The sequence below is a fragment of the Schistosoma haematobium genome, chromosome 4 (genome assembly GCF_000699445.3).
Source record: "Schistosoma haematobium chromosome 4, whole genome shotgun sequence".
Taxonomy (NCBI): Eukaryota; Metazoa; Platyhelminthes; class Trematoda; order Strigeidida; family Schistosomatidae; genus Schistosoma; species Schistosoma haematobium.
In genome coordinates this window covers 25775940-25799414 of record NC_067199.1, presented here as the reverse complement: position 1 = coordinate 25799414, position 23475 = coordinate 25775940, and the positions used below count along the sequence as shown (strand labels likewise).

Here is a 23475-nt window from a genome sequence, read left to right as displayed (position 1 = left end):
CAGGAAAACCTACTTAGCCAGATGAGACTGACTTCCTGTATAATTAAGATGTTTTGATGTTCTATGATGTTCAGCCGCTTAATCTGGAGGATTGTAATGAAACTAGGAGTTTAGAACTAACAATTCAACAATACAACATTAGCCACCATTCTGTGAACGAATAATGTAATTCCTAAGAACAATATACAATCTACAACTATGTTCACATAGATCAATACTTACGATTGTAGTCATTTTTCGATCAACTAATTTCTTTGAATCTGCTAAACGATCAGGAACTGGCTCCAAGATCATTTTGTCTGATAGTGGGGGATACGGAGAAGGGTTGTCTGAAGGGATATTAATTGACGCAGTTCGTACTGGTACACCATCATTTGATTTTCTTAATCTAGAAAATATCTTCGAAAGAAAACAACTATAACATTAGGATAGATCATCTCATACAACTCATATGTCCAATAAATGCGATATTTATGATGTTAGCCTCTATGAAACACTTTCTGAAGAACAGACGGTGAATAATTCTTGTGTGAAGGATATTAAACTCCTGAGGGGTCATATGTGACTAAATTTATACGATCCCAATAAGTGGCTGTTGAACCATGACAAAGCCTTTAAGTGTCCAGCAGTAAATATTCGTAAATTCCTGGTACATGTTATCATCATCACACTAGATTATTTTTATCACTTTCTTGACTTAACCTCTACTGATTCTACTTTGTTCTTAAAATCCAAAATGGTTGGTTAGGTAGGTAGTGCAGTGATAGACTGTCAAACGACGAGGTATATGAAAAATCTGATTACTGAGGACTTATAGAGATGATTTTCACTGGACAAATGAAGATAAGGCAAATGTTTTTTCACAAATGAATAGAATAAGATTGATATACCCTGAATAAAATAGAGTTTCTCGATCTCGGTTTGGGTATTTTTTGACAGATCATTATTGGTAATGCAGTATACTATGATATAAGACGTTGTTTGCTTATTGACTTTAACGAATAAAGTATGTTGGGATAATAGAGTCACTGCATTTTGATCGCGTGTAATGTAACTTAGGAATCTCACAGAAGTGCCATTAAAAGTAGGTAGTTATGTAGAATGATACATTAAACATAACTTCAAACAATAGTTACGTTAATGATGATTACGATAATGCGACGAATTCCTGATTAACAACATTGTATTGGTTTATGCATGAAGCTATGAGCTATACCTATTCCTTGAGGACTAAGAATAATTTTGGAATTCCTAGATCAAAATGAACGTAAAACTGGGATCCGTCAGTTAGTAATCGGTCATATGAATCTGTTCTCAAAACTTCGTGGAAGACAAGGAGCAGGGATTACTGAGTCATATCTTCAGAATAAATTTATGACTAATAACTTATAACAGTACAAAATACAGGATGTTTCAATTCTACTATAGCTTGTTTTTTTACCAACCAGTGGCATCAAAATAACTTCATCTGAATGATGTGTTTTAAAAGAAGAGGTTAGTTAGCCAGTTACTTTTGCAGTAGCGTGTGATGCTTTTCTAAAGAAGTTATCTTCCGCTTTTTAGTTTTCTAACATGCGATTTACTATTTACTTTTCCCTATCTAATGTAATTTCGAATTATATTTTATCTCACTTATTTATCATTTGAATCAAGGTAAAAAGTTAAACGATTAGGTTATCATCCATTCATAAATGTGAGTTATTTATATACACTCAAAAATATCCACTTTTTCTTGTTTCAGAAGCATGTTTCTTTATTTTCGATTTCATTGCTTTACTTTGAAGAAAACGTGATTGATATCTTAAAATACTGTATGATAAAAAGCAGTACAGAGATTAATTGAAAGCAGCGTGATACGATGAGCGAATCAGGCATATTGTCTTAAGACCACATGGTAAGTGAGAAATGCTAACATGTGCACTTTATGCACATGTGCCAAGATCTGAGTCAACTTTCTGAGGAAGCAGATACATATTGTTGGCTGAATCTCTGTGTTAATTTTCTGAGGGAAACGGATATGTATTCAAAAATGAGTTGTGCATAGATCTTCGATTTGGGGCTTTGAATTAATGGTTCCCACTTCTTGGTTTTTTCATTCAAGTACCCGGGTGGGATTGTGTATAAGTAGCTTGTATATCCGTAGCAAAATCGGACATACCTCAGAACACAAAACAACAGTCATTTATATTAACACAAAAATGATAGGAACCACTGAAAAGAACTCACTCGGAAATTATGTGGATTAACAACTTTCTGTAATGCCTTAGAATCACAAACAACACTAGTTTCATTGTCTACTGTTTGACCAGGAATTGGAAGCGCATGTTGAATTACATAAGGATTTTCAAGCAAGTAGAGAAGATATTTTCCATGTGGTTCATTGATGAGCCCAGCGAATTCAAAAGGCCAATCAATGATCAGACGTGATGCTGGTATTAAACTATGTTTACGTAAATTTCGTACCTTTTTTCGCAACACAATAACAGGAACAGTAAGAAACAGCACAATACTTATATATAAAAATAGCTTTAGAAAGACAGTCTAAAACAGCTACTTGATACCGTTTCTCTGATTCGCCAGTAAATAACACTTCTGTATGAGAACAGTTCTTAAATTAATCTAGAAATAACTATTTTGTTTGAAATCAATGGTTTGAAAATTGAGATTTTTGATGGAAGACTTGTTCACTGTCATTTACATTAACTAGTGACGTGTTCCAGAGTTATCAATAATTTATAGTATGAACGCTTTTCGGATGAAATGAATACACAGTCTGTAGTCAAATTAGACTGTTATTTGACTTTTAGTTGGCTAATAACTCTTGTTATTTCTCTCTTCCTGACTAAGAACCCTAGTCATTATAGGAAGAAGTATAGGTGATAAAAAAGAACAAAAACGATAACAAACTATTTTAGTCATAAAGTTATGTTCATTTCCCATATCTGAGATGAATAGTATGTAGATCTAAATTTTAATAACATAATGATAAGATATTGGATAGTCTTACAATGAAAGTTGTTGATTAGAATGATGAGCGCTTAAGGTTCAGAGTAAACAATATTTTGTAATTTTATTTGTAAATATTTATAATAATAATGCTGAGTTCATATCTCAATATATGTCATAAGTCCTAACTATTGGAGAGTTCATTGTAGCAAAAAATTATTCATTTAGATCGACGATGCATTATACTTACATACATGGGGGGGGTAGTAGCTCAGTTAGATATGTAGATATTTATGCTTCATCAAGCTGATGAACTATACCGGGTTTTTAAAACAGTATGACAATTATAAGCAAAGATGGATAGTGGCTAGCAGTGGAATTCAGGACGCGCGTTTTGTCACATTTGGAACTCGTCAACTGGATGAACCTTCATCTCAGAGTTGATGTTCACTTTCATTTCTTTGCTGAGCTTGGGCATTCATCATGAAGATGAATAAAGAAATTATAATTGCTAAAGGAAGACTCAGTGCGGTAAGAAAACATTTGGAAATTGAGATGAATTGTAACCATGAGGATTATAGAAACAGGAACAAGTCAATTGAGGGTTAAAGTTCTTTAGAGAAGAAGAGAGAAGGGAAACAGTTGGCTGCGAAGTAGGAAATGAAAAGAAGACAATACGAGAGATTGAGATCATGGTAGAAGATGTTATACAAGTTTCTTTTGTACACAATTGCCATGTTTAGTAAAATTTTATTATCATTTTGGAAGCTAAGTATATATTTGCTGTTGTATAGTTTTGAAAATAAATTTACCCAAAAAAGGAGAACTTTTCGCTGAACTAATCTTTTTTATTTTATGATAATTTCTAAAAACCTTATCGACTAAAAACTTTCATTCATATTCTATAAATATAATTTCAAATTACAATCGATGGAGATTAAATATGGCGGACAATTTTCTGTCTAGATTGTTTTTTCTACATTTCTTTCAGAATTTAATGTCAAGAAAAACGTCTAGATAAACTAAGACCTAGTAAGTCAGTGATGTCATTCTGTTTACAGTTCATTGTACTGTTTGTTACTCAAGAGTGAACAAAAAAAACGTTTGCAATGCTTATAGTTACTTATTTTACTTATTCTGATAACACTCTTAAGATTATTTGATTTGGTATTGGAAGTAACACGTTCAAATAGTTCATTGAACACAAAATCATAATGAATGTTTTAAACTTGAATTAATATATTGAATAGGACATTAGTTATGTTACATGAAACTGATCAATTGCAGTCCTAAATAACAATGGGAAGATACAAGTAAAACAACACTAAGTGAATTAGTTATGTTAGTCCTAATAACTTGACTTAAATAAGTTTTAATTAAAGTATACAGTTTTTTTTATAATTAACAACAGACGCATAAATTAAACTATATTCAAACAAAATTACTTTTCAGTATGTTTGTGATTCAAAAGAAAGTGGGATAGTTTTAATGTTTCAATGTGTATTGTCTATTACACTTTTTTATTTTGTCAGTCAATCAATAAAGTAAGGATTAATTTTCGTTTCATAAAAGAACAATATATTTATAAAGACAATCGAAGATTGTGAATTTAGAGGTTCGATAGTATGGATAGAAATGAGAAAGTGCTTGATAAGGCTGTAAATCACTATCAAATGAGGTAGATGGGAGATGTGGTATAGGTTTCAAAGACTCTTACACAAATAATAATAACAGAGATTGTAATAAAATATTGCCAAGGTGAATGTTAATGTATGCTATATGAAGGTAAATTTAAAGTAAAAAAACATTATTACTTACAGTAAATTTTCCAACAATTCTAACATCACCAATTTGATTTTCTGCTGACATTGAACTAATCCCGTCACTAACATTTCCACTAAAGTAAATTGTATTCGGTTCAGTTGTTCTGCAATGAAACCAACACAAAATTTTTAGTTTTTTCTATGTTGCATTAAAACTCATGAGGTTAATAACCATGCTGTACTTTTATGCAAATATATAGACAACAAAACTATATTTAAGTGCTCTAATAACATCACTATCAGTTGATTTAGGCTTATTTAGCTTTTACCTAAGTAAACAGATTGGAACATTGCATGTTAAGCCGTATATGAAAGGTTACAGTTAATTGCATAAATTTGAATTTTGAATAAAATCATATTTAAATAGGTTATTTATGTAGATTCGATCAGTTTGAAAGATTTCATTACGAACGTACATCGGTCTGAAAACTATTAGAAAGAAAAGAGCACTGGTTTAAGACTTTTTAATGTCTGATATTTATCCACGATGAAAACCATTTGTGAAGTCAATATATCAATTTTATTTTGCTTATCTATAATCATCAGAAGGGGTTTTGTGGAGATGTTAGAAATTTCACTGGTTGAAATCATGAGTCAATTGAAGCTAGGTATCGTGGATGCGCACTTCTGAGGAGTCCCATACTAGGACGAAACGACCATCCAGTGCCTCCAGGTTTTTCATGGTGGTCTAGCTTCAATTGACTCATGATTTCAACCAGTGAAGTTTCTAAAATCTCCACAAAACCCCTTCTGATAATAATCATCTGCTCACTGGTGACTGACTTCAAGAAATACTCCTGGAGTTCTAGTGAGAAGCCGTTACCAGTGGAGTTCAACCAGGTCTGTTGTGAGATATCAACTCATTGAAGACAATGGTGTACGGTGGCGCAACTTCGTGGATCATCTATAATCAGTTAGAAGTTTACTAGGGAAAATATTATAGAAATTCATACCTATTTATTAAGTCTGCATAATTGTTTACATTTACAGACAATAAGTACAATTGTGTTAATTTTCATCAATTTTAATACAAAATCCTATGTGTCATATGTTAAAGATGGAGACTGACAAATAACACTGGAAAGAAAACATGATAATTTTGTAGGTATTGTTACCAAGGTTTAACTTGATAATTATGAATAAATTGAGTATCGGGTCGATTGTTATAAATAAATTAATATATTTGTAATATCCCAATGAGTAGAAAAATGAGATTTTCTGACATTTCGTGACTTAATGTATGCCACTTCTTCAGAGAGTAAATAACCAAATCAAAATTAACCCAACTTTTATCATAATTGTATTTTATATTCCAGAAAGAATAAAGTTTTACTATTGTATAAACATTTATCATTTTTGTGAAAATATTACAGAAGGAATTAAATAAAAATAACCTTGGAAATATATTACTTGAAGCCACTAGATAGAATGTTAAAATAATGCCTGGAGATATTGATATTTATTTATTGTGATAGTTTGAGCTTTCCCATTACGAGATAATCTAGATAGAAATGATCAGTTTTGCCACTATATTAACCTCTTGAACAAAAATGTAATAATGTTGCTTGCATTGACATGTCGATTATGTTTGGATAGTGACCAGATGTATAAGCCAGAAAGTACGTATCATAATATTTTGGAAATGAGATGAATGAAACACTTATTTAATTGTATATAACTTTCCATCTTTTAAAAATAAATTTATTGAAATTTCGAGGACTAAGTTGAACCCTCTGATGATTATAACTAGGTGACACATTATTTTAAGATCCAGTCACGGTTGTTTTTGATAGTTCTCAGCCAGTTATTTCATGTTATTTGGTATTCGGTTTACAAAACTAAACTAACTACTTAGTTGATGATTTCATTTTCAAATATGTAGAACTAATTACTCAATATTAATGTAATATTGATTTAGTTGTTGAGACCTGATGATGATTAATTTATTCAATTATTTAAAACAATTAGTCCCTCTGATAAATTTCGATAATGCAATGAGAAGACGTATTGCGCAAATACATCACATAATTCTGATAAACTACTTCTTCTCATTGCGTTATCGAAATTTATTCAATTATCTTCTTTTCTACAATAACTTTGAATGTAATACTACTACACAAGTAGTAAATCATATTTTTTAAAATTTTCTAATAAATTCGAAAAACAAAAAATAGAAATAAACAATTCAGTCAAACGTTACATTTGACAACTTTTTCTGCTACATACAATTCTGATTCATAAATAATATTAAATGTCTACTGAAAACTTTGTTACAATCTAATTAAAGAGTTGTGTAGAGATTAATGGAGATCTAATTAGAGACACTGATTTACGACAGAGAATCAAACTATAAAGTTAGAAAAAAAAGAGTTTAATCATATATACACCTACATATTACTTAGGTTTAAATAACAAAGTTGTTGTTGTTTTGTTTAATTATTAAAAAATGAAATGACTATGTATTTAAAGCGTTTTCAGTTTTAGCTAATATTGGTTAACATCAGTTTGATAGAAAATTAAAAATGTCACTAAGATAATAGTAGTAGAAATCATTTTAATAAAAATTAAGAATGAAATAATTATTTGGAAACAAAATTGATTGTAAAAAACAGTTTCACCTCTAACTTAACGTAGAAAAAAAGCTAGTAGGTATGGAATTAGTCCGGTAGAAAATTTTGGACATAAGTTTTCTTCTAGTTGACATAAGTCGGTAAGATGTACATGTAATCCTGAGGGTATAATGCTCGCTCAGCTTCATCAACATAAACCACATTACAACTTTATTAAAAGAATTCAATGAACACAAAATGACTTGAAAAGTATGATAGTGATTTCTAGTCAGCGATCAATCAATTGTAAAACAGAAAATGTTTTATTTTTATAGCCAATATTACATGACGGATTAATTTATGGTCTTCATGAAGAATTAGGATAAATTATCGGGCGCTATGTCTAGGGTTAAGACTTATTAATGTGATTAGCATCCTTGATTTTACATATACTGGGTACATGTCTTGCTATATTCAAATTCGATACCCTTGTAATATCGAAAATATGTACTACATTACAAATTAAGATAAAAACACTAATCATGGTTGTTTGAGTTTTCGGTGATTCCACAGTAGATAATAATAGAATAATATCAAAAAAGAGGAAAATTCAGTATTTTTTGATTTGTTAAGTGAAACCTATAAACATCTTTGAAGTTGACTTGTAAACTTGTTTGAACAACATAGTGGTACGTGAATAATGAACAGTTAAGTCACAATCAATCCTATTCATTAAAGTCTCAATAAGAGTAAAGATTGAATTTTAATAAGTTGAAGTGCTTGTCTCAAACTAGAGTCTCTGATATCTGAGTTATAAGACAAAACTAACTATTCATAACTATCAATTTATATAATTTTGATTGGAAAATTAAATAAGATCATTATTTTCATTTATGTATTTTTCTAAATATTTCATTCTAGACATTTATTATGTTCATGATGAAGCTACCTAGTCCTACTGATGAAACATTCACGAGAGAAATAATGAAAATAAAAGAAAATCGGAAATTTGTCATTTTCACTAGTACGCTAAAAATCTTGTTATTGGTAACAATAATGACATTAATCACAACTTACCCAAATACTGAAACATTGACAATCATTTTAATATTTACTTGTAATTCATTAGTTAATTGTCCTTCAACTTGTATGGGATTATTAGAACTTCTAAAAGTTGGAAACGTGAAAAAAATACGTGCAACCAACTTAAAGTGTGACTAATCATTCTATGTATAAGTCCTATTTATATTTTGAGAACAATTTTTGTTATTTTAATATAATTGAAAGCCATGAGGTACTGAAAATCTGCTCCATCCAACTATGCGGTTGCCAAACAGTACGTATCTCAGACTATTCCTGAGGTTGGTCCCAGAACTGTCAGTTGTCATGGAGAATGTATTACTTATAAACCTCTGATTTTGAATTCAACGATCCTGTTGCATATCAATAACATTGAACAAGTCTGGACTATGAGGATGCAACTCAATAATCTAAAAGTAACGCGGTCTTTTGGTGTCTGTGTTTTATAGCTGATGATCCTTGTGCACAACAGTGAAAAAATAACAGCAAAATGCTTTATGGTTTTCAGTGTTGCTTTAAACGATGTGACGAAAGCCATTTGTGGATTATACTTACGATGAGAGCAGATGACAAACTCATACATATAGCTTTGAATGCATTCATTTAGAAATAACATAATTTATTATCGCATTAAAAGTGAAATTAAAGCCAATATAATATATTGAAGTATGATGTTCTGAATAATTATGTTTATGTGTGTAGAATTTATTATCTAGATATGTAATTATATAAAGAAATACTATAAAATTTAGTGAAACAAACGGTTTTCACTATTTATTTGAATACTTTCCAGTAATTTACTATCATTTATTCGCTATAAAATTGAGATATGTACACTTAAAACTTTATCCGGTGTGTGGGGTTGAAGTGGGAATAAAAACCTAAAACGATTAAACAGATGTTTCACTGTATTTCAAAAGTATCAAAAAGTGAGGAACATACTATACCAAAATACTTTTAAGTTTCATAATGTGCACTATATCAACCAGCTAAAATAGGACTTATTTATATTTTACATATTCAGTAAATTAATGATTTATTGAGACTATCACTCATCATCATCAATGGGGATCTATTACCAATATTCGACTTGACTGACCAAACACATTTCATTCACCTTTCAGCAAGCCACCATTGCCCACTCAATGATACCAGATGTTAAGCGATTCTTGGTTTTTCAAAATATTCTTCATCTAATGAAGATTATCTTCATATCTAGTCTATACCAGTGATATGAAGGGTTTAAATCTGAAAAGCAGAACATATTAACTTTATATGGTATCAGTGGGAGACTACCAAACTAGTAAATAAGTTAAAATTCATGGTATTTACCATGGGGGTTAGAAAAAAGACCCCTTATTCATGTGTGCATATTTACAGTAAACAAATGACACCGACTAGAAAAGAAATACAAAAAGACTCACTAAATATAGCAAGATATTTTTAAAAAAATGAACAAGCAAATGACTTACATCAATACAGTACTATTTACATGAAATTTAGCCATTTGTACAGTTAACTGATGTCCGATTACAAGCCATCGTATCATACATTCACTTGATTCACCAGAAGCCAATGGATATCTAAGATGACAGATTGCTGTATCCGGTTGAATTAAACTGGCTTCTTTAAGCTAAATTGAAAAAACAAATCATTGGTTATACAGTAATTCTAAAAAAATGACTGATTAAAACAAATAAATAAACACAGAAAAAATTAAACTAAACAGTGTTTTTCATGTATGTATAGACAATAATTAAAAGATGACCAAGAAGTAAACTAATCAAAACTAGACGTGGATAAAAATTCAATTTTTGTGATTTTTGCCGTTTCTCACATACCCTACAATCTAATTGTTGTAGAGTGATTGCTTCCCGTTTACTCGTTGCAGTCATCCTTGAGATGATATTTCCTAACTGCATAGCAGGGAGCAGGTTGTAACATAAACCATCAACGAAAAAAGGTCATGTGAACATTGTATTGTTATCAATAGTTAAATCAATACATTTCTAGACGGTGTTATACTACTTTTGCGTTTGAAACCTAGTTGTTGTTATTGTCTCTTGGAATCATCAAATAGAACAACATGACAGCCAAATATGAAGCATTTTGTTGATAATATATTCTGTTGAAACGTTTGTTAATAAAATAAATGAAAATATCGATAGGAGAAGAATGGTAAAAACGAGACTGATCAATCGCGGTTCTCAACACCAATGGGAAGATTCAAACAAACAATACAAGTAGATTAAAAATGATTTAATGCGGATAAAAAAAGCAGAATAAAAAGAAAAAAAAACGAATTGCACGTGGACTACTAAAATGATGGTAACTCAATTTCGGGGATTGGTTGAAGTTAGACATTAATACCGTTGGATGCCGGCCGGCTCAGTAATCTAGAGGTTAAGCATTCTCGCGCGAGATTGATAGGTCATGGGTTCGAACCTTGCGGGGCGGGATCGTGGATGCGCACTACTGAAGAGTCCCATACTAGGACGAAACGGCCGTCCAGTGTTTCCAGGTTTTCAATGATTGTCTAGCTTCAATTGACTCATGAATTCAACCATGATTTATTAGTTTGAATAATCCATATATTGTGTCATGTGGTGGCAGTATTACATGGGAATATGAAAGACTAAAAACGGAATTCGTATTTAACCAGACTGGTAGATACGAAAAAAAAAACTATGTGAGATTCCATGTGAGAGTTGAGAAAACTTGATATTTATATCAATTCATTTACTAGATCTATAAGAAGTGATCAAGAGTAAGATCACTGATTAAAACAATATGATCATTAATGAGTTTAACATTTACTTGGATTTCCACATATTTATTTATGAATTATTTCAGTATGTTATTCTATTGTATTCTGATGAATATTCACTCAGTTTTGATTCTTGTTTAATATAAAATTCGTTTTTCATTACAATAATTTATATGACATTATCCACTGAAAAGGAAACCTGTATATAAAACATGGCATTTTTCCCTGTTTCAGATCACATTGTAGGGCTGAGTTAACTGTTTTAAGGGGTATAATAAAGGGTTATTGCTTTCCGTTTACTGATTGCAGTAATCCTTGAGATGATATTTTTTAACTGTGTAGCAAGGAGCAGGTTATAAGAAGGATCATGAATGAAAAAAGGCCATGTGATCATTTTATCGTTAAACCAATAAGTTAAACCAATACATTTCTAGACGGAGTTGTGTTACTTTAATAATTGAAATTTTAAATCAAAAGCATGAATTAAACTCCTATGGTCACCAAATCTCTTATTTAAGTGTATGCATAATATTCCACTACTATTGAAATTTTCCACAATCTGAAATAAAGAGTTGATATGCATATGATATATCATTTTATATCTTAACCGTATAATTCGTTCAAGCATAATATTGCTCACAAAATCGCTCGTTACTTTTAAAAGACTCAACCCATATAAATCATTTTTTAAAATTTTTATCTCCAATCTTATCTCCCAACTGATTTATCGGATGTGATATTTTTCAATCTACAGAGGGGTCTATGGACAGTACTTATATTAAAATACTCTGAATTCCAAAAAATTATATACAGAACACTCGTGAAATAACGTATCAGTCCAAATCGTACATTTTATGATAGATATTTATAGATGTATAATTTTCTAGTGATTCTAACCCTTTTCAATTGAATATAATCTACTATTCGAGTTAATCAAAAGCTATAAATTAAAGAAAAAGTGTGGAATATTTTTGCTTGATATTATTTACATTTTATTGAAAATGATCTAGTTTCGAGTAAATTTTTCTCGTACATTCATCTAACCCGTTATTAATGAAGTCACTAATAGAAATAATCATAAAATTCATTCTTTTTGATACTATTTTAGTATACATCTATTATCATTTCGGTTAATAAAATATCACTTTTGTTGTGTATAGAAAATACTATGAAACAAAATCGATATTGTAATTAACACCTAAATTGATTGAATTAACTTTGAATCACAAATACATCTATAGAGTAGGTGTTAAATAAGCATAGGAAACGAAACACAACGACAAAACAACTGAGATATATTTTGATGGAGTTTTGTTCTATCTAAAGTTTGTGTGGATGATGTCGTTCAGAAAAATGATGAAAGCTTCACGACTAAACCATTCGGCTCAGAGAACAAAACTCTATCAAAATCATTTACCTGAGCTACAAATCTTCTCCACCATTTCAACTGAGATATATCTTACGATTAAACATCGTTTTTGTAAGGTTTTGAACAGCATTGTTTTGGTTTTCAGTGTAAATGTCTTCAAGATTACGCAGAAGTCATGACTTTAGGAAGGATCAGATTATCATGCTTTAATTGAAACTTAACAATACATTACTTTATTGATCTTTCAGTGGTTATTACGTGTTAGAACACTTAATTTTCTAGTAAAATCAACAGTACAACTTACAGTTGAATCAAGTTCCAATAAATTTGGTAGAAAATTACTGACTAATCCAGTAGCATAAACTAAATCATTGCCAATATTTGTTACACGAACGGATAATTCAATTGTTTGATTATTATCATCACCCACATAAACAACAGGTCCATTTTTATCTCTAGAATAGCATGAGAAAATTGAGAAAGAGAAGAGATTATTGCTAAGAATTATTTGAGAATTGCAAATGACAGGTTCGCTTATACACGGATTATTAAATTGTGTAAAGTTTATAATCTGGTTGAAAATACCTTTAGTTTCAGATATCCTTTGAAGTATTTACTACGAGAAGTATTGGTTGATTTAGAACAAAACATCTATGGTCTATTTCATATCTGTTTACTAGACTTGTTGATTTCGGTATTGAAAGTAAAGTCACTTTGGTTTACAAACTGGATTTTGCACAACTAGATTAGTTTTCGTAAACTTTAGCTCAGATACATTATATCGAGTTGATTCTTAAAAGTAGACACTATTCATATTTTCCTATATAAGCGCGCACATAAAATGGAAAATATTCATCGATTAGCAACAAACAACTATCATATTCGTAAAAAGTTGTCCACAAATATTACTATGATTTATTCGGGTCTATTCACCAGTACTGTGATCTCTTATACAGCGAAATCAAAAAAAGTGTCCGGCACCTATAAATGATTACCTTCTAGAATACATGGGATTTCTGGACCTTTCTGACTTTAAACTATAAATGTTTAAATTCACTTGGTGTTTGTTCTACTTGTAATTAACCTTTGATTGTATCAATTTGCTTTCAACGTTCAACTGACCGATATTAATTACAACACAGTGAAAATATTAAAATTTTTCATTCAACTAGATATATCACTTTAAGAGTGAATGAACATTTAGGTGTCATATCAATAAGGCATGACATATGTTAGTAAAAATATAGTTTTGTTTAGTTTTTAGTGTTGGATAAATTCTATTGGTCAAGTTGCATTGTAGCTAACAGATATATAACATGGTGAAACACTTCATCTATTATTAGGTTATTGAGATCATTCAATATTGGAAGATGCAATTTCGAATCTTACATAGAACATCGGTTCCTATGAGAAAGTTGGTACACCTTGTGAACAGGTGCTAATTAGTGGAAAATTTACATCCAGGGCCTTGTGTTGACTGTATTCATCCAGTTCTTATTGTCGAAAAGTTGTTGATTTCGAGCAATATTATGCCTACGTCATGAAAATCAGAATTATATTCTATTATGTTATTCCAGTTGGAAAGCTAGCCAATAAGGTATTTATATGTTGTATTAGTGTATATTAATAACACTAAGGACAACAAGTGACATCTCACATGATTCTCTGTGCATGTATATTCGCAAATAGAAGACTCTGTCTTGAGTCAATAAAAGTACGAGTAGGTTTATTTGTCATTCAAAATATTTTGAATAGTTTGATGAAAAGATTTCATTGATAATAATCATAAGACTTATTCGGTTAGATAGAACAGTCGATCATGTGATACATACTGGTTCCAGTCTTTCTCCTACATACTAGATTGTGTATTTTTAATCAGAAAATCGTATAATTCGTGATGATAATCGAATATTTAATAATAGAACAATCTGATATCTTACACATTATACTATTGTTTCAAATGAATCTATCTGTTAGATATTGAATCAATGAAGGATGTAGTAAAAAAAAATCTACTCTCAAATAATGATCTATTTCTCTATCAATTCAATATGTAATTTAATTATGATATTTACGGTAATTTCAATTCAACACATTTGTTACTTCTAATACAAATTAATTTATTGTTCAATTCATGTAATTTAAGTTAAAGTTTCATTATGAACAAGAACTAGAAAATTTAGTTCTTTTTTTTCTCTCTCTCATAAATCAAATATTGATATTAATTAACACATTTCATCTTTAAACTGGTTACTAAGTTGTTTCAATTCAAATTAAACCAAAGAATAATTCACTTCATTTTTAAAAATTAAATAAAACTGAAAATATGAATGATTTTAAGAAGGAGTATAATCATTACAAAGATTGCAGTTATCATGTTCCATTAAATAAACATTTATTAACATTAACTATTGTTGAATAGTTCTAGAATAAGTTGAAACGATCACTTGATAGTTATTAAAAAGTAAAAGCTGATTGATATGAGTCTGAGACAAAAAAGCTGTCATCAGCATGTGAATAAAATGTTTTCATTTGTAGGTATTGATTTTCATTGAAATCATCCACAACCAGGTTGATGTTAGACATTGACACTGTTGGATGTCAACTCAGTGGTCTAGAGACTAGAACATTTGAGCGCCAGACCGAGGGTCCTGGATTTGAACCCAGCGTGCAGGGTCTTTGAGAAGTCTCATACTAGAGCGGAACAGCCATCCAGTCCTTTTAGGTTTTCAGTGATGGTCTAACACTGATCGATTTATGGTTTCAATGAAATTCACTAATCTCCACAGCCCCAAAATAAAACTAGTAATTTATTTAGAAGTAAATTAATTATTCCAACCAAGAACAGATAGAAAGGATTCAACGTGGAAATTTCCACAGGTTTGACAACTCGAGAAGATTATTAGTAAAGGAAATAAATTTAAGTGAAGTCCCAGATTATTAAGAATGTCAAGAGGCCTTAGGTCGATTACGAAGGATGTTGAGTTTATAGACTGATGTTGACCGACATGATAACTACTCAGGCAGTAAATTATTTCGTTACTTCAATCTCTTTTCATTCGATTCACAATGAAAGTAGATTAATTTCACTCGATATTTTCTTCTAGAGTGGATCGATTTTTTCTCGAGTGAAAGTGAATTACGAGGTGGAGATAAGAAAAAAAATAACTCGTCCAAGATATAATGAAAATTTCATTCAGTGATGCTTCCAATAAACATATATAATGGAAAAAAATGTCTTGACTATTTAAAGAAAACAATTCAGTAAGCTTCCATCATAAAATAAATACCGAGTTTTAACTGAATTATGTTTATTTCGAAAAGATGAGAGTGAAATAAATTTTGAAAATGTACATAATTTGCAAAATAAATACAAATATATCAATTACCTGGTTACTTTCACATTATAACTAACTCTTACGGTTGGGCAACATTGTCGAATTGCACAGGGATTATCAAAAGATATCTGACATTACAAATTAAAAAAGAATTTGAATTTATGAACTATATATATATCTTAATATTGAATTATTTGAAACAATTGTTATAGTATGATAGAGTATTTTGATATAATTAGTTGTCAGCGTTTGATTTATCCCATTGTTGATAGTAGAACCTGAATTTTGATGAGTTTTCATTAGTATATATGCATCTTGTGTGGTTTACCTTGACATGGCTCATTTTTTATCAGTGAGATAACTCAAACTATTACTACTAACATATGCATCAAACAAATTAGTGGCTATCAGAACTCAGTGGATAACGCGTTGGGAAAAATTATTATGCTTCAGTTCTTATGTATACATTAATATTAGGTTCTAGATACATTCAATTGACTAGCCTTATATACAACGAAACATGCACTCTGGATTTTAATGCCTAGCCATGTACATTGTATCTTGATTTATAAAGTGATTGATTTATTTTTTACATAAATAGATTTTATAATAGCAACAGATGTTTTAAACTTAAATAATAAGCCTTATAGTCACGGCAACTTTTATCTCACACATATCTGTTAATGTAGAGAACCTCTATTAATTACTCGTTCTTCGGAATAATTGAAAGATATTAGTATGATTGTCGAGGATTGACTTAATAATAACAAAATGTTGAGTTACGGAGATTTTTGAAAACTACTGGTTGATCTCAACTGGAGGACCATCGAAATTCGTGATAAATTGAGTATTTTTTTGGTCCTTGTTTGTGACTCCTTAGTAGTTCATACTCACCACCTCAAACATAATATGCAATTCAGAACATTTATGTCCCGTGACGTCTAAACCACTTAAACTATGGATTTAAATGTCAATTTAACTTTCGATAGCTCCACAGTTGATTTCATTCTGAAATGGGAACCATAATTAAGTGACAAATTGATTTGTGTAACTCCACTAAATTATACCTAAGTACTGTGTTGTATAATTTGATTATTAGAAGAAAAGATGAAGCATTGTATAGTTCAGCAAATAAGTTTGTAGAAAAGCTGAGGACTACTAAATACTAGGATGATTTAATTTCGTATTTAAGAAAGATATTCTGAAAAGCGAATATAAACATGTAATAAAACTAAATTTAGCAATGTAATAACTTAGAGGTGTTCTGTTATTAGCAGTATATGTTCAGACTAATAATCATTAGATATCAGCTTATTTGAATTGTAACTATGACAGCTATGGGGCTTCGTAGTTTAGTCTTTAAACAAATATAGTTCGAAGTAAAATGTTATTTTACTGTTCAGTTTATTCACCATAACAGAAATCTGTATATAATAACGTCTAATTAAAAATGTGAACTTCCAATTAGATGCCAAAAGAGTGCATATTATCTTATCAATGTTAATGTTTTGTTTTTGTAATAACTATCAGGTTTGATGATATAAGTTTGGATCTCACAAGAACCTCCCGTTACCCTGGGATTGCAGTAATACCTTACTAACGAATCTGAATTGTCAAAAAACCTAGTTCTAAGGCATCTAATGGTTTGTTCTTAACTACCTAACAGGAATAAAAGAGTTTCTATCATTTTAGGAGTGAATATTTTTACCCATATTACCTAAATTCTGCAAGATAGTGATATAACATTATAAGTCAAGCAATTTATAAATGGTTGATCTTTATTTCTTTTTAATTACTGAACTGTAAATATAAGGGTATTTACATAATCGAACGTTATATCCTTACATATGTTTGGCTTATTCATACTAAATAAACCACAATTGATTTTTAATCTTGATATACTTTGGTTTTCTATTACAATGAGATACTTTAATATTGTTAGCAGCCTTCAGGAGACACTCCTGGAGTTCTAGTGAGAAGTCGTTACCAGTGGAGTTCAACCAAGTCTGTTGTGAGATAGGAACTCACTGAAGACAATGGTGTACGGTGGCGCAACTTCGTGGATTGGTTGAAGTTAGACATTAACACCGTTGGATGCCCGCTCAGTGGTCTAATGGTTAAGTGCTCGCGCGCGAAGCCAGTAGGTCCTGGGTTCGGATCCCGCAGGGGGCGGGTTCGTGGATGCGCACTGCTGAGGAGTCCCATACTAGGACGAAACGGCCGTCCAGTGCTTCCAGGTTTTCCATGGTGGTCTAGCTTCAATTGGCTCATGATTTCAACTTGTGAAATATGTAAAGCTTGAAGTTCCTAGGCTCGATCTCATGTCTAGTTGTGTGTTCACTTTTAAAGTGTATTCTACTTGAATAAAATAAAAGTTCATTGTCTTATGTTTTTTTAACCGTTGTTTAGCTATTATTAGTTCAGGATATAAAACTCTAAAAGAAAACTAGCAAATTAAAAATTATTAGTGAACTAAGTATCCGTTAGTTCGTTTCAGTTAACGTTTGATCTAAATAACTAGGTGCTTGATTTATTGCATTTCCGAATAATCAGTCAACTAATTACACAGATGAAAGTTTGATATTTTTCAACACATTATCGCCCAATTGTTTTCTTTATTGAATAATGATTTCTACCGTTATATATATTATGTATAAATTACGTAGAAATGTTTTAAAGTTTTTTAGTTTTTTTTTACCTGAAGTAGTTCACTATTTGCACGTGGATCAGCTACAGGATACTCGTCAATTTGATCAGCTAATGGATATGGTTCAGTCATTTTAGCAATCCATTTGACACCAATTTTTAAACGATCCGTTTGATCAATCAAATATGTATCCTAGACAGATAAAGAGTTAACGGAAACTATAAAATGGGTTACATATTTAAATGTATACAATACTTTATGACGGATGAACCTCTTATTGCATTGGGTTCTTAGTAGGTTTGAGGTTACATTCTTACTTAGACTTTTTAGTGACCCCAACAAATTCTATGTAATTTGTATCCGATATATTTGAGTTAAATAGACAAATGGTAATAAATAAGGTAATCATGTTACAACGTCTAACCATTAAGTACATTGAATTCTATCATTATAATTTACTGACTAGCTTATATAATTAGAGTCATTTTTTTCAGTAGAATCAAAATGAACTAAATCTTAGACATACTATCAAGAAAAGGTTTCTTTTTCGTTTTTTCCTTCTTCCACCTGACACTTTTCAATACTTTATTATGTTTATTAAAATCATAAATGTACCTTTGTTAAACACGGAAAATATAACATAATTTCATGATGAAGACAAATGGCGATTGACCATACAGTAGTTTTAAAAAATTTTTCTTTCGTAAATAATTTCACATTGTAGACTTTTACACAGGTTTTTCATGTAAATACTTAAGTTCAAGCTCCCTATAATTTCCCTTTATTTGATGAGCTATGAAGTGTAAACAGTGTCACAAACTTATTCAAATACATTAGATGGAACATAAACAAATATATGTATAACAAGCAGACGAGTTTTCATCAGGATAAACTTACTCGAAATATTATTCGTAATGTACTAGCTAAATTCAATTCATCTTGATTGAATGGTATATTCTCTTTTATTTTGTGTAGATCACGACAAAAAGCATTACCTTCTAATTGTAAATATCCACCAGGACTATCATAACCCGTCAGATAAGCAGATTCATTACGTTTAAAATAATCTTTAACAATCATTTCACTATTTGATAAACTTTTTTCTCGTATAAAGACAATTGGTGATAAAGTATAATTTTTATAAAATTCTTTCATAATATTTTTGGAAATTATAGTTGAATATTGATTATAGGTGCATTTACTTTCGTAATTTGGTGAATGATTTTGTGAAGTTTGATCCCAACCTTCTGAAATCCATTCATTGCTTGGATTGTATTTTAATAAAATTGATACTGGATACGTTTTATGTGGACTACAAGATATACTGTTTAAATAAAATGATAATAAACAGTTATTTATTTGAATAACGTTAACAAAATTAGAGTGAAAATTAAATTTATAGTGAAATCGATGCATTGATTATGCGATGTAGTGCTTAATGGGAGACATTAAGACCTATATCTGAATTCATGTAGGGATGGTGAATTTACACTGGTTGGGAAACCTCATGCTGAGATGAAGTAACTATCCAGTCACATCATTTTTTGATGGCAGTTACTCTAGGAATGTTTAAGAAAAAGAACTTTTGCTCAGAATGTCGAAAGAAATAGTGAGCTACAATTGAAATGAACATCTATGTTTGAAGTTAGTAATCAGTGTAACATATGAAACATGTTTTTATATGCCAAAGGTGTAGCATTAACAAGCAAAGTGATTGGTTTTTAAATTGAATTATACAGGTAGGTCCAAACTATGTAGCTGAAGTTGGCGAGATAACTGCGATCATTAATTAAAGGTATTATGTGACATGTTTTGGAACTGCTACCAATGCCTCACCTATATCCACTCTAAACATATTTTCTTTCCGAAGTATATTCTTGATTGTTTATTGTTTACTATTACCACTGTTACTATTTCTAATAGGGCTACTTAGCTAAATAGCTAATTTTATATCACTGTACTGACTCATATTTATGCCAAACTTAATGTTGATTATGAATGAAAGAGTGACTTTCTTTCATGCTCTCTAATCATATCATGAATATTTAAGATTATTGTTTTAAATATGAACTGTATATTCTTAATTTCAGTTTGAAGAAACGTTTCTTAGCTAATAAATTTCGTTTCACAATTTATTGAGACAACTGTCATTATCGATAGCAAAATCATTTCAAGAAATATATTCAGTCGATTTCAAAATGTTAAGCAAAATCTACTTGATAGGTACCTCAACAGAGGTAATAAATCTCTGCTAATGCTGTTTTTGGCACTCGTCAGCAAAATGCAACTGGCTACATAGAATGTGACGTTACAATTGAGCTATTCGGGTCACAACTAACATTGGTCACTACTCAGTAACTAATTCATTATAAATTATTACTAACTGCATATATTATTATCGATGATTCCTAAAAATATAATTTTTTTTCGATTAGTAATGAAAATAAAAGAAGAGAATGAAATAATTGTGAAAATGTCACGTAGTAAAAAAATCAGTCAGGGGAATAGTGGGGAAAAATTTTAGCACACAGTTTAGATTTCTCTTTTCTAAATGAAGGAAATAATCAGATTTCCCAACATAACAGTTTAAAATCGGTAGGCAGAAAAGATAATTTTATTCACTGAGATTTATGATGTGAGAATTATGTAATTTATGAAGAAGTCTAAACGAGTTTGGTGGACGAAACGTTGGAATTAGTTAAATTTTAATCGCTGAAATTCAAATATAATTTTCATATATAATGACTTCTCTATACTTGGCACGCAAATTTTTGTCAAACTATTCGTTTTAATATTGACGAATATTTGCATAAATCAGTTATGTTGCTTTAAATTTTCAGAATACTCATTTTATTATTCTTTGCATAATTCCATTTCTTTCTTTCTAGTTTTATACGTTTTGTTATTCGATATCTATCTCATTACTTTCAAAGGATAGTGGTTAGCGGTTGGATTCAGGACGCGCGTTTCGTCCTATTTAGGACTCGTCGACTGGATGTACTTGCATCCCAGGGTATGCTTTTGAGTCATCATCAATAACATAACTGGACATTTATATCATAGAAAATATGAACTAAAAATTTATTCATTGAAATAGAGCTTATTTTAAACTCATTGCAAATTGTGATTTCAAGTAATTTTTAAATAGAAAAAACCGTGAATTTTTTCTTTACTACTTAAAGTGTATAGAGTTAAGTTTTAGGGGAGACTAAATAATTTACTGGTAATAACTGTGTGAAAAAAAATTTGAAGAGAACTAATCAGGTCGCCTAAAGATCAACGTGCGAAAGTACACTTTATTGATGATCCTCAATGGTTTGGAAATGATTTTGAGTAATGAAGATCCAAATAATACATTTGAATATTCATAAAAAGTGTAAAATGATTAAGGTTAGAATTTAGGCCTGAGACTCGGAGTTTGAATTGAAACTTAGGATTAAGATTGTCAGCACTCAATAGCTGTTAACTGAAATCTGATTGCGCCATCAGTTAAGTATGCTTTTGTTGATAATCAATAAGGTACCACCAGCAAGTAGTATAGGTATGTATTCTAATTCAGTCATTTAGAAAACAGAACAGATTATTGAAAATTTTAAAGAATTTTGTCGAGCACATAACAATAATAATACTTTCTGCTTTGAATGGAATGTATTTCTTTTTGTAAACCTACATAAGATAACTAGACAAATAATGAACCTCATTTTTTAAACAATGAATAGTTGCGAGAAAATGCTTTAAATTATCAAAGTATTATTTGCAGAACATGTTTTAACATTGGAAAACTAAATTTTTTAAAATCATTCCATGTATAGTTTCGAAAATAGTTTCGTTGATAATTGACTGTTTAACTCTGCCTGGAGCCCCTCTGGGACTGCTATCGGTCTTAAACTCGGATAAAGGAGGAGAGTTAGGCATGGGATTAGCGACCCCATCCCATAGAAAAGTAACTCACTAAACAGAAAAAAACAATTCAAACCATTTAAACTCTGCCCTGGGAGTTAGAAGTTTTTCATTGAGAAGAGTTATGACGTCTCATGATGAAAGCCGAGTAAGATAATTGACTATTTGTAATATTTTGATAGGAATTGTATATCCTTTTGTGTTAGCTAAATAGTGACGACTATTTTATACATGGGTATGGTGATGACATATAGTTGTTATTTACAGAAAATATTATTCTCAAAATTCTTTTTAAACCAAGTTGATAGTATAAGTTTTAGTATCAAATTAGATAATATACTTGAAAAACAACACAAATAAAACAAATAAGAATTTCAATTTTACATTCAGACGAAACCACACATATTCAATGACTGAATGAGTAGTTTTGCACACGAAAAACGTTAATGTGACCAAGTATACATCCTTTTGGGGATTTTAAATAGGTAATAATCAGTTTGATTATCATATACGAGTATTTTGGAAAATATAAAAAAATGTTTTGATTTTTCAAGTGGTGATTTTATATTAATCTTTTCTCCAGGAAGAAACGCATCATTTTTTAAAATAATTATTACGTCATGCATCATAAAAGTAACTATTGAAAACTTAAATTAAGTTTTCAGTGTTTTAGGGGTTATTCTTTTGTTGATATGTTGGAGTGATCCAGAAGATTTCTTGCAAAAGACAAGCAAGCATCAGGAAACATTAAGAAGCGTTCCATCCAGTCAGCGTTCACTTGAAGTTTTAGCTAAAAATATCAAGGAAGTGAAACGTCACATGCAGAGGTTCTGATTGGTTAGTTGCTACACTGCTATTATGTTTAGTAGCATTCCAGAATCTTCTAGCAACCCAAGGACAGTTAAAATATTATAAAAACCCTGTATTTTCTGTATTGAAATGAACCTTGGAGTAAAGTACTTCTCGCATACTTTGCGTCTTCTCTCTCGTTGTTCAGGTCGCTGTATAGTTACAGATATAGCTTAGGAAACGAATATAGCGTTCAATTCGCATAAC

General features: G+C 30.4%; 1 protein-coding gene across 1 annotated transcript in view; it reads right to left on the bottom strand.

Moving 5' to 3' along the window:
• The window catches only part of MS3_00007742 (uncharacterized protein), a 90019-nt gene that overhangs the window by 16406 nt on the left and 50138 nt on the right, over nucleotides 1-23475 (bottom strand). The window contains exons 10-18 of the mRNA XM_051216069.1: nucleotides 19417-19843; nucleotides 18571-18711; nucleotides 15924-16000; nucleotides 12839-12989; nucleotides 9871-10031; nucleotides 8396-8485; nucleotides 4765-4873; nucleotides 2227-2463; nucleotides 223-399 (exon numbers count right to left, since the gene is read on the bottom strand). Coding sequence (XP_051066626.1) covers nucleotides 223-399; nucleotides 2227-2463; nucleotides 4765-4873; nucleotides 8396-8485; nucleotides 9871-10031; nucleotides 12839-12989; nucleotides 15924-16000; nucleotides 18571-18711; nucleotides 19417-19843 — 1570 coding nt within the window. The remainder of the gene's footprint in view (nucleotides 1-222; nucleotides 400-2226; nucleotides 2464-4764; nucleotides 4874-8395; nucleotides 8486-9870; nucleotides 10032-12838; nucleotides 12990-15923; nucleotides 16001-18570; nucleotides 18712-19416; nucleotides 19844-23475) is intronic.